We start from the raw sequence: 13,546 nt of genomic DNA on the forward strand, positions 1-13,546 counted from the left end.
GTTACTCAGCCATAAAAAGGAATGAAATTAGGTCATTTGTTGAGACATGGATGCATCTAACATCTGTCATACAGAGTGAAGTAATTCAGAAAGAGAAAAACAAATATCATATATCAACGCATATATGTGGAACCTAGAAAAATGGTACAGATGAACCGGTGTTCTAGGATGAAGTTGAGACACAGATGTAGAGAACATATGTATGGAAACCAAGGGGGTGAAGCAGCGGGGGTTGGGGGTCATGATGGGATGAATTGGGATTGACATGTATACACTGATGTGTATAAAACTGATGACTAATAAGAACCTGCTGTATAAAAAAATTAAATTAAAAAATTAAAAAAAACAAAGATAGTTAAATTCTACACTGATAGTGTGTTAAACCTGAACTAGTTATCTCTCCATATCTGCAAAAGTCCCTTCCTTTTTTCTTACTTCAGTTAATGAGATCCACCCTCACCATCATTCAAACTAGCACTATCTCTTTCTCTGAGTCTTTCCATGTGATTTCCTCCTGTGCTTTGAATATCCTTCACCCTTAAGGGCCATGGTGACACGTCTCCATCCACATGACACCTCTTAGTTTTCCTTTGAGGAAAAATGAACAGGTTCCTTCTCTATGCATCCAGACCATTTAATGCATTCAGCTTATTTATCTGTCGGAGAGTTTATCTTTTCACCTGATTTATGATCTAATCTCAGTAAATGTTGGGACGATTTTGTTCAAATGTCTGGTCTATGTTAAACAGGTGTTTCTTCCCTTCAAAAAATGATGTAAAACTTCAACTCTACTGCATATTTTAACAAGAGGGTGTCTGATCACTTAGGATGCTATATACTAAAAACGTCAATAACTTTATTATTCATTATAAACTGAAAGTCTCAATGTGGCTAAATCAGTGGAATCACTTCCTTTGGATGGCAACAAAGTGGGTTTTCCTTTCTCTCTTTTCCAAAAGTGTATAGCTATGAATATAAAGAATTTTAGAATGAAAACTGGACTAAGAAAGAAATTTCTAAATAGTTTATTTCTAGCCTTCCTTTTTTCCCCTTTGTAGTTATAGCTGATTGCTCACATTTATTTTTAAGGTACATATTCTCTAAGATGTCTATAATCATGGAGCTTGCAGTGCTGCCGCCAAGGACAACTATGGCCTCCCTGCTTTAGTTTTGGCCGTGGCAGGGAGTGTGGATTAGAAAAATAATTAGAAGTGAGTTCCAGAGATAACCAACTATAAAATCTTTTGATAATCTGAAACATTTTCACATAGTCTTTTCATTTTAAAGGTGACCTAACAGAAGATAACTTAAGTTTTGAGAATCCCTATTAAACCTTCAGAAAGAACCTGGAAAATGTAGATACCATCAAGAGATGAATTTGAAGTTTGTTCCTCTAATTTAGTAGTTTTCAGTTTCCTACTCTTCTCCCAAAGAGAAGATTGGGGCTGGAGTAACTCTTCAGAGGGTCTTGGGAATAAGATGATCAGATAATATTTTATTGATATTTTCCACTTTTCAAAAATGATACTTTAAAACATGAGAACCGAACTCAAATTTCATTTACCTACAATGAGCCATTCAAGATAACGATGCCCCAAACATAGGCTGACCACGTGAGATTCCAGTAATGTAGTCCATGTGAGTTTCTTGTGTAAAAGAGGCTGGATGGAGTCAGTATCTCTTCTAACTGTTTTCTACATGTCTCTGAGGCTAAACAAGCTATCAAGGTCAGACTTGAAATGCTTCAAAGTAAAGTGATCAAATGATCAAATACTGTGTCATAATACTGGCGTTGCTCCGTGTTTTTCCAACCTAACTTCCTAACAACATCTGACCTCTTTCCAAATTTCTCCTGGACACAGGCCTTATTGAGAATCTCACAGCTTGGCAACAAATCTCATCAACCAGCCTGACCTTCTACTTGACCTTCTAGGCAAGGCTCTTAAAATTTTTCCACTAAACCAGTCTTTTGTTTCCTCACACTGACACAGTTAATCTCACATTATCTAGCTATAGTTGCTTTGAACACACCCCACTCTCCACCCCTTCATATGTGTCTTAAAATTTTGTGAAGTTTTCTGCTGAAAGAACCTGGCCAGCCCTGGTTCTAACTAAATGAACTGAATTCATCAAACCCCAGTACCACAAGTAACTTGAATCCATAAGTAACTTACAGATTCAAATTATCCTATGCCGTAAAAGGCTAATGAATGTATTTTCTGAGTCTAGTGATAAATTTTTAAAAACACTTCTAGATGATAAATATTTAACCTGAACTAGGAGTTAATGTAAAGATACAATTCAACTAAAATTTTAGCTTCTACATTATCTATTTCCAGAGAGTTGGTTTTGAATTTTCTAAGTTTTAACATTTAAGTGTCTATTCATCTAGTCATCCAAAAAAGTAGTTTCACAGAGGTAAGAATGAGCAAACCCTAGACTTTATAGTTAGCATAGAATCAACATCTGAGCTTCACTACTCAAACAAAAATATATTCCTCTGTCATGCTCTGACCTTCTAACAAGACTAACCTACCACACCTTAACATATGTTCTAATTGCCTCTGGCACTACAGATATAAGGAAGTGATTTGAAAGTCTTCTAATTGTCAATGAGTATATAGTCTTAGTAAATTTGCAAGGATTTAGCAGTAGTTGTGTAAAAATTTCATTCATAAAAATATAGATTTGCAGAATTCTTATCATTTTGATGACCTTTATTGCAGCATAAGAAAATAAAACCCTGAACTATAAGTTGAGTGACAATTTTTTCATTTCTGATACGGATGGTATGTAGCTAGTACCACTCTAGATGCACTGAAAAGAAGCCGTTTCATCACATATAATAGATGCTTCAGGGCATTCGGTCTTAATTCTTTTAAAGAATCTTGGTGGAAAAGTACTAGTTAAGGGACAAGGACCTGAAATCCAGGTAAAATTCTTGATCAAACTATGTCACCATCACAATCTGTTGAGCCTTAGGTATAGGGGATACCTAGAGATAGTGTCACCCTCTGGGCAGCATTACTGACAATTATCTTAATTACTCTTATTTATAGATTTACTGTTCCATAACACATGGTCTTCTGGCAGCTACAGGGAATGCTGTTAAACTACTGGGAAATGCTGCTAGACTGATCTTCATTAACTAACTTTTATCATGTGAGCCTAGTGTCAAAAATCTTTGAATGGCTCCCTGTTTCCAAGGACCGGATTCCTTAGATATCCTTCAAGCCTTGGTTCCACATTTCCCTCCACATTCCTTCTTTTCCCTTAAGGTCTCCCATAATTTCCCTCCTTGCAGTTCACACTCATGGTGTTCCTTCCTCTATGACAAGCGGCCCTCCATCTCTCCTGAATTAATTTTTTTCATCCTCCCAGAGCCTGACAAGGCTCCTCTTGGCCACCTCTCCTCTAAAACTAATGTAAATAGACCCACAGACATAGAAAACAGACTTATGGTTACTAAAGGGGAAAGGGGAGGAGGGAAAAAATAGGAGTTTGGGATTAATATATACACATTACCATATAAAAAAGAGATAACAAACAAGGACCTGCTGTATAGCATAGGGAATTATACTCGATATTTTGTAATAGCCTGGAAGAGAAAAGAATTTGAAGAAGAATAGATATAACTATTCCATAACTATATATATAACTGAATCATTCTGCTGTATACCTGAAATTAACACAACATTGTAAATCAACTACACTTCAATAAAAAACAGAACAAAACAAAAAACCACACAAAAAAACCCAACCCCCCCCCCCCCCCACACACACACCAAAACTAGTGTGAAAATGCAATGGTTCTCTGTGAGAACACTCAGGACACTGTCCTGTTATACTTCTAATTGCACCTCATATTTTCTGCCTCCTGAGTTATTCATACATGTCTTTTCTTTCTTTTATTTTTATTTGTTTATTTATTTTTACCAGGCTACAAGTATATAAAAGCAGTGTTTTGGCACATATATTTAGCAAGAGAATCAGTGTGACTTGGCATCTGGAAGCAAGGAAAAAATTTAGAACATTATTCAAGGGAGTGATTTTGGTCTATGAACCTCACTAAAATTTTGATACAGTTTTCAGGCTATTAATGCCATATGATTGTTGAAAATCACACACTGAAGCAGGAGTCTTGGATCTGAGTCCTAGTTTAGTTTATCTCTTTCTTTTTTTCCCTAGTTTATCTATTTCTTAAGTAGATACCCAAGCACATGCAACCACCTTGGCCTTCGGTTCTTCATGTGTTAGCATCCTACCTTGCTTCCCAATATACTCATTCTTAGCTTTAAATTTTTCAGTAGTCCTTACCTTCACCTGAAATTCCCATATAGTTGAATTATATTTTTATCATATTCTGTCACCTACTAGAATATAAACTCTATTTTATATTATAACCGGTTATAAACTAGGACATAAGTATGTGTGTGTGTGTGTGTGTGTGTGTATTTCACTGCTGAATTCTCAGTAGCTAGAACAGTATCTCATACACAATAGAAATTCATTATAACTTTGGTGCATGACTAATGGACAAAGGAACCTTGGAAGTCTAGAACAGAATTTCAAAACCTCTGCTTTATATTCTCTGCTCTTTTTTCCCAGGATTGTTGGATCACCAGAGAACAATATGCCCTTTTATCTCAGCTCCCTGAAGAAAATGGCTTTTCTGAAATATGATTAAATGTTATGCCCTCAGCTTTTAGAGAAATGTCTATTTGAACAGAGATTTTGTCTTTTGTTATTTCATGACCCCAATTGAAGAAATTTTACAATAAATTTGTCCTTGAATTCAGTGTCTGAAAGTTTGTCTCTTCAATCTAAATTATGCTCTTCTGGTCAGAAAATGAAAACTAAACATGCCAAGCAATCTCCCTTTGTGCCTTAGCTTCCTTGAGAATCAATTCAGTTCAGTGAATTTCTACTTTGGGGTGGTAATTACCTAGGCTCAAGTATCTTGTTATATACATTCCTCTACTGGTTTTCACTAGATTCTGTCATTGAAGTGTGTTATATCATAATCCAATAAACTTTATAAGATTCTCAAAACCACTCTGGAAAAAAGCAAGTTATAACTCTCAGATTACTAAAATAAACATTGTTAAATAAATAATATAATGAAATAAACATTGTTAATAAAATACAATGCTAATGTGAATGTTAAAAAACCTAATGTTGATAAAATAAAATAAGCATCGTTTTGTGTGTATACATATTTCAATTAAAAGAGCAACCATTCTACTTTCAGTTAAAAAAATGGCAAGGGCAATTGCAGACATCATGATATCTTCCGAGGAAACTTTACAATTTTGGCAATGTTACTTCAAGGATAATGTGCAACAATTATACAATTCTTTGTATTATGGAGATGTATTCTAAAATATTCAGGAATTTTTCATAGACATTATAAATTACCAAACATGTATATATTTCCAATTTCTACGAGAAATTTGCCTACAAATAAAAAAGAGCTGAAGGAAATATGGAGAGGCAAAATATATAAATTTTGACTTCTTAAAGATATTGAGACTTAAATACTAACCATGATTTCTAGCAATATGCCTGGCATATGACCAATGATGAATTTGGTTTATCTTACATTTTTTAAGGAAAAAAAGGAGAGAAATATAAAGAAAGGTAACATTTGTTGACTATCCACTACCTGTGACATATTACAGTATCTCACTCCTCAGAATGATTCTACAAGGTAGTTATTATAACTCCCACTTCTATAATGACAAAATTGAGGGTTACGAAAGGGAGATTCTCCAGCTCTTGAGAGACCTCGCCGAGATTCAAACTTGAGGCTACTGGACTCCAACATTTATAATCTTTCCCACCTGAATGCCCTTAAAAAGGCCTTGTAATCCTACTTGCTGAATTCTTATGTTACATAGTGAAATGGTAAATTGTATCACCCCCAAAAAGATTAAGACAAAATTTATGTGGTCAAAGGAGTTTGTTATCTTCTCTTTCAGAACAGGCTTGACAGGGATGGACAGTGTTCTCTTTCATGGGCAGGGGAGAGCTACGAAATGGGAGAATGAAAGATAAGGGCAAACAGAATACAGTTCTATAATTATACCAGGCAACTATAGGAATATTTGATTTTCTCTTTTGGTTTAATTGGACTGTTCAGTTTTGTTTTGTTTTGTTTTTTAACTTTAAAAAGAGTAGTAAACTGACAAAACTCAATAACACATGCTAGTTCTTTAAAGACAAAGCCATACTTTACAGAACTGAAGCCAAAATCGAAGCCATCCCTATGGAAAGATATAGGAACTGATTCTACATCGGTTGAAATTATCCCAAACTATTTAGATATGGATCTCTTTGAAAATTAGACGAAAACCATGGAAATCTGCTCATATTATGCACATATGCCATTCTTACAAATATTTCCGCACAATTTTAAAGACTTTTTAGACACTCATCCAAGGACTTAGGTTAGGGCCACCAAATTAATGGCACGGAGGTAAGTTACTGGTCATCATACGGAAAGTGTCCAGATTCTTTCTATCCAGTGTGGACCTTTTGATATTTCTGCCTTTGTGAACCAAATTCTCTGTTGCTTTTTTTTTTTAAACCATTCCTTCTTCTACTCCATAAAATCCTTCAGGTTTGTTTTAAAGCTTTTGATGTAGCTTAGCTTTACTTCAAAGACAGCGTCCCCAGATGCCAACTAGTCTTGTTACTCCAAAATTATGCAGGACTGTTCCTTGTCTCGTGGATACTGTAACGTAAGGCCCCTTACTTTACAGAGCCCTAACCTCTACTTCAGGCCTTCTTCATGAGTATCTCAGATCACAGCCATGGTCTATAACTGGGCTTATAGACCATGAATTTGTGAAAATTCTTGTCAGACTGCAATTCTCATCAACTGCGTTAAATTATTCCTAGAATATTCTAACTCTTTTCCTGTTTCTTTTTCTTAACATTTGGTATGCTTTCAATAGTTCCAGTTAGAAGTAAAATAATAGACTGCCTGAAAAGAACGTGTGTGTGTGTGTGTGTGTGTGTGTGTGTGTGTGTGTGTGTGTGTGTTCCAATATAGGTTAATCGGAATCATAAGTCTTTAAATTAAAATCCGAAAAGAAAAGGTATTATCTTGCCATTGTTCCAATTTACTTTAGAATGGATCCTCTCAGTATTATTTCTAAGGAGCTGCATCTCAGGTATTGTTTAAACACCCTATGCAATTTCCTATCTTATTTCAAGCCCCAGTGGCAATTCCTGAACATACCTTCTGTTCCGCTGTCATGGTTAGACTTTGCAGTCGGCCAGTCATATTCCCTAAACTCTTTTCAAAAGCTGCTACGAGGTGAGCCTGTGAACAAAGCGGAAGGAACATATCTTAAATGTCAGAACCTTATGTGGACGGATGAAAACACTTCTCTTTACAAAATGCTTAATTTCAGGAATTCTTACTCTTTAAATACTATGACTGCCATGTCTGGCTTTCAGTGCTGACTCTCCGTTAACACACATCTTCATCTATTATTTCTAAACTTCAGCTTAAAAATCAGTGTTTCAATCTTGACATTTAATGAGTTCAACTTCTGAAAGGGAATGCTATTTTGCAAATAAAAACACCTTCTAACTTGCACATCATGGAGGATTTGATACCCAAAATACTGGATAAAGTTCTGAGTTGCCAAGTTTTTAGACTCAAAGCCCAAGAGGAGGTTGCGGCAATACTCAATGGACGAATGTTCCTCATTCTTATACCTGCATGATGACCTTTGAAGATATTGTTAGCTCCTCTATTGAAATGATGCTCTCTTCCAAGTGCCGGAAATCTGCTGACAGCTATAACATTATCTTTCCTCTTTTTCTACTAACAAAGAATTGAATCGAAAAGAGTTGTCTTCACTTTCCAAACTCTTTTCAATAAAAAGGGCTTTTATTCCTACTTTTTTCCCTTCCACTAAGGAAATGTAGGTAGGCCAGCTAGAAATAATATTCAGTTATATTTTACTTAAGTTTTTGTGGCTCTGGGGTTTTATTTTAAATCTCAGAGAATTATACATATTGCAGTACATAACCGTAACTCTTACGATTAAGAAGTATTTGAAAATCTTATTCTAGTTCTAAAATAGGCCAGTTTCTATTGACATGCTATCATGCAACAGCTTGACCCACAGAATATTATGCATGAAGAGATAAGTCAACCTCTCACTGTGGCTTGATGTAGAACCACAGGTATGTTCTCCAATTTTATTGCATCCATAAAAAGATACAAGTACAGAATGTTTTACAACCTACATCTATAATAAACTATGTGTGGGGGAAAATTTGCCAAAAGGTTATTTTTTTGAGAGAAGGGAGTGAGAGGATGCAATTAAAATAAATCGCCTTGTAAATGGATCACAGGAGTCCTAAGAATTAGGGTGCTAGAAGTTTATTTCATTATTAGTAACAGCCAGAAGTTTATTCCATTATTGGTTAACAGCTAGAATGTACAAGTCCCTTGCATTAGCATCATGATACAAAGGTGTCTTTGTTCCTAGCTCTGAGCTCATCCTGGGATGCCTTTGTTTTCCTGACACTATAATATAGAGAAAGATGATTTATAGAAGATGCTATTAATCTCCAGTCCATCAGTAAGTAAAACTCTATTCTTTCGCACCTAGCTACAAAACAGAAACAGACTCACAGACATAGAGAACAGACTTGTGGTTGCCAAGGCAGAGGGGGGTGGGGGAGGGCAGGACTGGGAGTTTGGGGTTAGCAGATGCAAACTACTATATATAGGATGGATAAAAAACAAGGTCCTATTGTATAGCACAGGGAACTATTCAATATCCTGTGATCAACCATAATGGGAAAGAATATAAAAAAAGAATTTCTATATAACTGAGTCACTTTGCTGTACAGCAGAGATTGGCACAGCATTGTAAATCAACTCTACTTCAATAAAAAAAATTTTTTAAATAACCAAAAAAAGCCTCTATTCTTTTCCACTCCCTTCTCCCTCTTTCCTCCTTTCCCTCTCTCTCAGACACACACATACTCACGACCTTGAGAACTGTACTCCAAGGTTTGTTAGCAGGTTTAATCAGATAAATAACACTCTTTTTAAAAAACAAATCGTATCTAATAGTTCAAAACGTTTCCAATGACAAGGAATGTCATTACATCAGAATTAGTACCCTCAGAAATTAGCATAAGGTTATGTCCCACTTTCTCTTATACTTAACCTTCACACTATGTTAAAGGTGAACAGAATGAAAATGTACAGCTCGCTGGTTCATCGTCGCGAATATTCATGCACTCAGAAAGAGGGTTTGAAGACCCTGGAAGTCCTCCCTTGCCCCTTCCTCATCTCTGTCCCCTCTCCCTTCCGAAAACATAACCACTGGAGTGACCTGTGTTATAATTATTTTCTTGCTTCCCTATATAGTTTGGCCACTATGTTTTAGCTTGGCCTATTTTTAAAACTATCCGAGTGGAATCACATGGCATGATTTTCTTGGTGACAGTTTTCTTTTGCTTAACATTGTATTTTGAGATTCATCCATGTGGTGTGCAGCAGGAGTTAGAAATTGCTGTAAAGCACTGCTCTGTGTGATTTATCATTTATTGGTCCGTGACGACCATTAGTGCTGATTCCAGTTCAGACTGTTAAAAATAATCCTGCTATGAAGATAAAATGGGTTACTAAATTCTAAAGCTAAAATTGCTTGTTTTCCTCTAAAATAGAAGAACTTTGTTAATATTCACTACAAGAAGTGCAAGACTCTACGTAACATTGAAAAGTTTCAATTCTCCCAAACAACTGTAAGGTTTAATTGTTGGACAACGAGTCCTTGAATGTATATACTTATAGAAAATTGCTTCATTTTACCAGCTGTGCGTATTTTATCAGTTTAATAGGAATTAAAAATATGACAAAGAAAGCAGGTCTGTGAAGAATACGCTGCACAAATATATTGCTTATATTTGGTATCTATGAGTAAATATAAAATGTTCACCATTAGAAGGTCAGTTTTCAATCTTTGGAAAATTGCTCTTCATTAATTATTTACAAGAACATATAAAACTAGTTACAAAAGAACATTTTAATTTGAGTCACATTGTTCTCCGTGAAAAGTTTGTTAAAAGTATGTTTGTGAAATGCTGCTTTAAGTTTATGCCCCCTTAACTTAGTTTATCATAATAGCTTTGTTACTTTGAAGTTAATAAAAGGGCAACTTTCGCACCAATTGGATTCATGGAAAGGCACTACAATAGGTAAAATAAAGGAAGGCATTTATACCAGTGATAATGTTTGTCACCTTACTGGAGAAAAAAATGGAATGTAAGACTGATTAAACTATAGGAAAATATATCTTGTCTAAAAACTTTATAAAATGATAACTTTAAAAGAACTGTGGATTTTTAGGGGGACTGTTAATCATAGTTTACATGGTTCTGACTTTTCTCTTAGCAGCTGCGTAATTTTCAAGCCACAGTAAAGTTGTATCAATATGTTGATGAATATTTCCTACTTGTGTTAGGTGAAGTCTGTGAAGGTAATAAAATAGACAAGACTGAATACTAGTTAAGGGAAAATATTTTTAATACATATTGTCTTTAGTTTTGAAATCACATAATCTGAATAGACATGTAAAAAACTGTGGTACTAAACAATAAGATGGAATATCATTATGAAAAATGCCTGCATTGCATTTGTTCATTCAGAATTCAGTGACAGCCCATCAGCCGAATAAAACATACGCTTTACATAGATGTATATGGGGATAGATAGACAGATTAGATAGACAGAAACAGATGACTTTACGTTTGAAATTCAATAGTTAGATGAACTGAAAATGACTCTGAAACTATCATAAATAAGATTTCATATTTCTTTTACTGTATAAAATTGTCCCTTCAGTGTCTGTCATTGTTAATTATGTGCAAAATAGTTTTCCCTTAAAGGAGATGTAGAAAAACAAAAGTAACTGCCAGATTATATAAAAATATTAAATAGCGCAAAGATATAGGACACAATCCCAAGGAAAATAACACCTGAGAGATCTGTGGTTAAAAGACTTATGCACTGAAAGGCAAGAAAACAAAACACACAAAAAACAAAAAAAACTTTTTTTGGTTACACATTCATTCAGCGATATTTTTGAAAACTGGTAGTAATAACTAGCCTTAGTGCCCATTTCCAGATCACCTAAGGGCTGAGATTTGTAAGAAATACATTAAATGCATCCCACCTGGCTTGGCAGCATGAAGGTATGGGTGAGAGGCCAGGGGGCACCTGGCTGACTGTCTGATGTGACCATACATTCCCGGGGGCCTTGGACTGTGGGGCTCCTGTTCTCTTCCTGTTTGTTGGTGGGGTATTGATTCAAAGAAGGCCAGGCAATAGCGCTGGCCAGCATACCCTCTCTCCTTTCTCCAGACATCCTAGTGGACACAGCTCTATAAAGAGGCTTCCCAGGCTTTCTGCAACTCTGCTCAGAGAACTTCGCAAGGGGAGGGAAAGGCTCAGCGTACCTTCTACTGAATGGAGGTCATATTCTGTCAGGCAAATGAGAGGTGAGCTGACTGAATAACTTTCTGACTTACCACTGCCCCTTTTAACAAAGGGGGAGAAAAAGCAGAGAAACAGATGTTTCAAATTTAAATATTAAAACACAGATTATTGTCTGGACTCCATATAAATATAATCATGCTGCCAGGTCCAAACATGTGACACATCAATTACAAAAAGAAAAAAAACCCCAAAAGCCCAAATTAAGGAAAACCAATTAAGTCCTGATAGAATTATTCATATATTGAGTAAAACTGAATAGCTGGATCTTAAAATGATTACTAAATAAACGATAATAATAACAGTTAATGATATTTTCTACAGAACCAAACATTGTAATTTGTCTTTATAAATCATGGCTATTACACTTCTATACAACAATGGTCATTGTGGTGATCCCATTTCACCAAAAAGTAAAAAGTTTACTCGTGGTCTGTATAAAATAATAAATAAAAGGCATATCTTTACCTCCAAACAGGAAATGTACAAGATTAAAAAAAATTTTTCACTTACATTGAAGAAACTCGACAGAAAAACTTTTCAGTCTTATAATTAATTTCATTTCTGTACAAGTATATTAAAATATATGCATATATTACATACATCAACAAATGTTAACTCAGAGGCAATGACGTGAAACACACTCTGAATGAAATTTAAATGCAGTATTTCTTAGAACTGAGAAACCAAGTGTTTTCTCAAGTAAATCCTTTGATGACTTATAATGGTGCACGGAATCTAAAGTGACATTTTAAACTAAGTGCTAAAGAGAATGAGTTCAAGATGGTTTGCGCCTTATAAATAATTCAAATTTCTGAATGTGTAAAGGAGATTATATCCTTAAAGATACAAAGGAACATAAATATACAAGACTCCATCCCTAGTAATTATAATGATACTATTAAATGTTTAAAATAGGACTGACCTTAAAATTATTTTATAAACATTTATACAGGCATCCACTTACACAAGTTCTTAGTTACTGCAATAGTTTTAAAGTAAATGTTGATAAACTGCTTTGTAAAAGAATAGAAGATAATATATATCTTCATTACCTGAATCTTCTGACTTTTATCTTTTGACGGTTTCAGCAATACATTTATCTGATGGTAAAAAGCTGAAACAATCCATATCACCACCGAATAAAAAAAGCACTAAATGGTGAAATAAGATTTAAGTTCCCAAGAAATTAAAAACTAGACATCACTTTAAAAAATTGTGATAGATCTTTAGGTGTTTAATTTTTAAACTTGAAATAATTATAGATTCGCAAGAAGTTTCAAAGAGAGTACAGAGAGGACTCTTGTACCCCTTTATTCAGTTTGCCTCGATGGTTACATTTTATAAAATTATAGTATAATATCAAAACCAGAAATTCATTATTGGTACACATATGAAGATTCACACATGTAAATAACCACCTTTCATCACCACGAAGCTCTTCCTATTGCTACCCTTTATAGTTACACCCACTCTCAGGAGAGAGGTGACCACCCTCCTTAAACCCTGGCAACCACTAAGTTGTTCTTCATTTCTATAATTTTGTCATTTGAGAATGTTGAATAAATGGAATTATACAGTATGCGACCTTTTAAAATTGGTCTTTTTTTCACTAAGCTTAATGCACTTGAGATCCATCCAAGTTGCTGTGTGTATTAATAGTTATTTAATTTTACTGCTGAGTGGCAGTCCATGGTATGGATGTATCTATCGGAGTTTGTTTATCCATGGACCTATTAAGAGACATTTTGGTTGTTTCCAATTTTTGCACTATTAAAAAATAAAGCTGCTATGTACAGGTTTCTGTGTGGGTCTGAGGTGATTTGAGAATATTTCTAAAATGCATTATGAAGTAAAAAAAAAAAAAAGAAGAAGAACATACCAAATAGGATATATATTAAGCTCCCATCCACGTGCAAAATGTACTACTAATGATAACACAGATGTGGACAGGGAAGGCTGGAGATATTTGGATAGTTTTTCCAAGACTAGCACTTTTTAAACAAATTTATC

At 34.9% G+C, this 13,546-nt stretch overlaps 1 protein-coding gene across 6 annotated transcripts in view; it reads right to left on the minus strand.

The window, feature by feature from the left end:
- Positions 1-13,546, minus strand: part of NAV3 (neuron navigator 3) — an 839,545-nt gene that overhangs the window by 48,235 nt on the left and 777,764 nt on the right. For all 6 annotated transcript variants that reach the window (XM_073788380.1, XM_073788379.1, XM_033866303.2 and 3 more), the window contains one exon: positions 7,247-7,330. In XM_073788380.1, coding sequence (XP_073644481.1) covers positions 7,247-7,330 — 84 coding nt within the window. The remainder of the gene's footprint in view (positions 1-7,246; positions 7,331-13,546) is intronic.

The sequence above is a fragment of the Tursiops truncatus genome, chromosome 11 (genome assembly GCF_011762595.2).
Source record: "Tursiops truncatus isolate mTurTru1 chromosome 11, mTurTru1.mat.Y, whole genome shotgun sequence".
Taxonomy (NCBI): Eukaryota; Metazoa; Chordata; class Mammalia; order Artiodactyla; family Delphinidae; genus Tursiops; species Tursiops truncatus.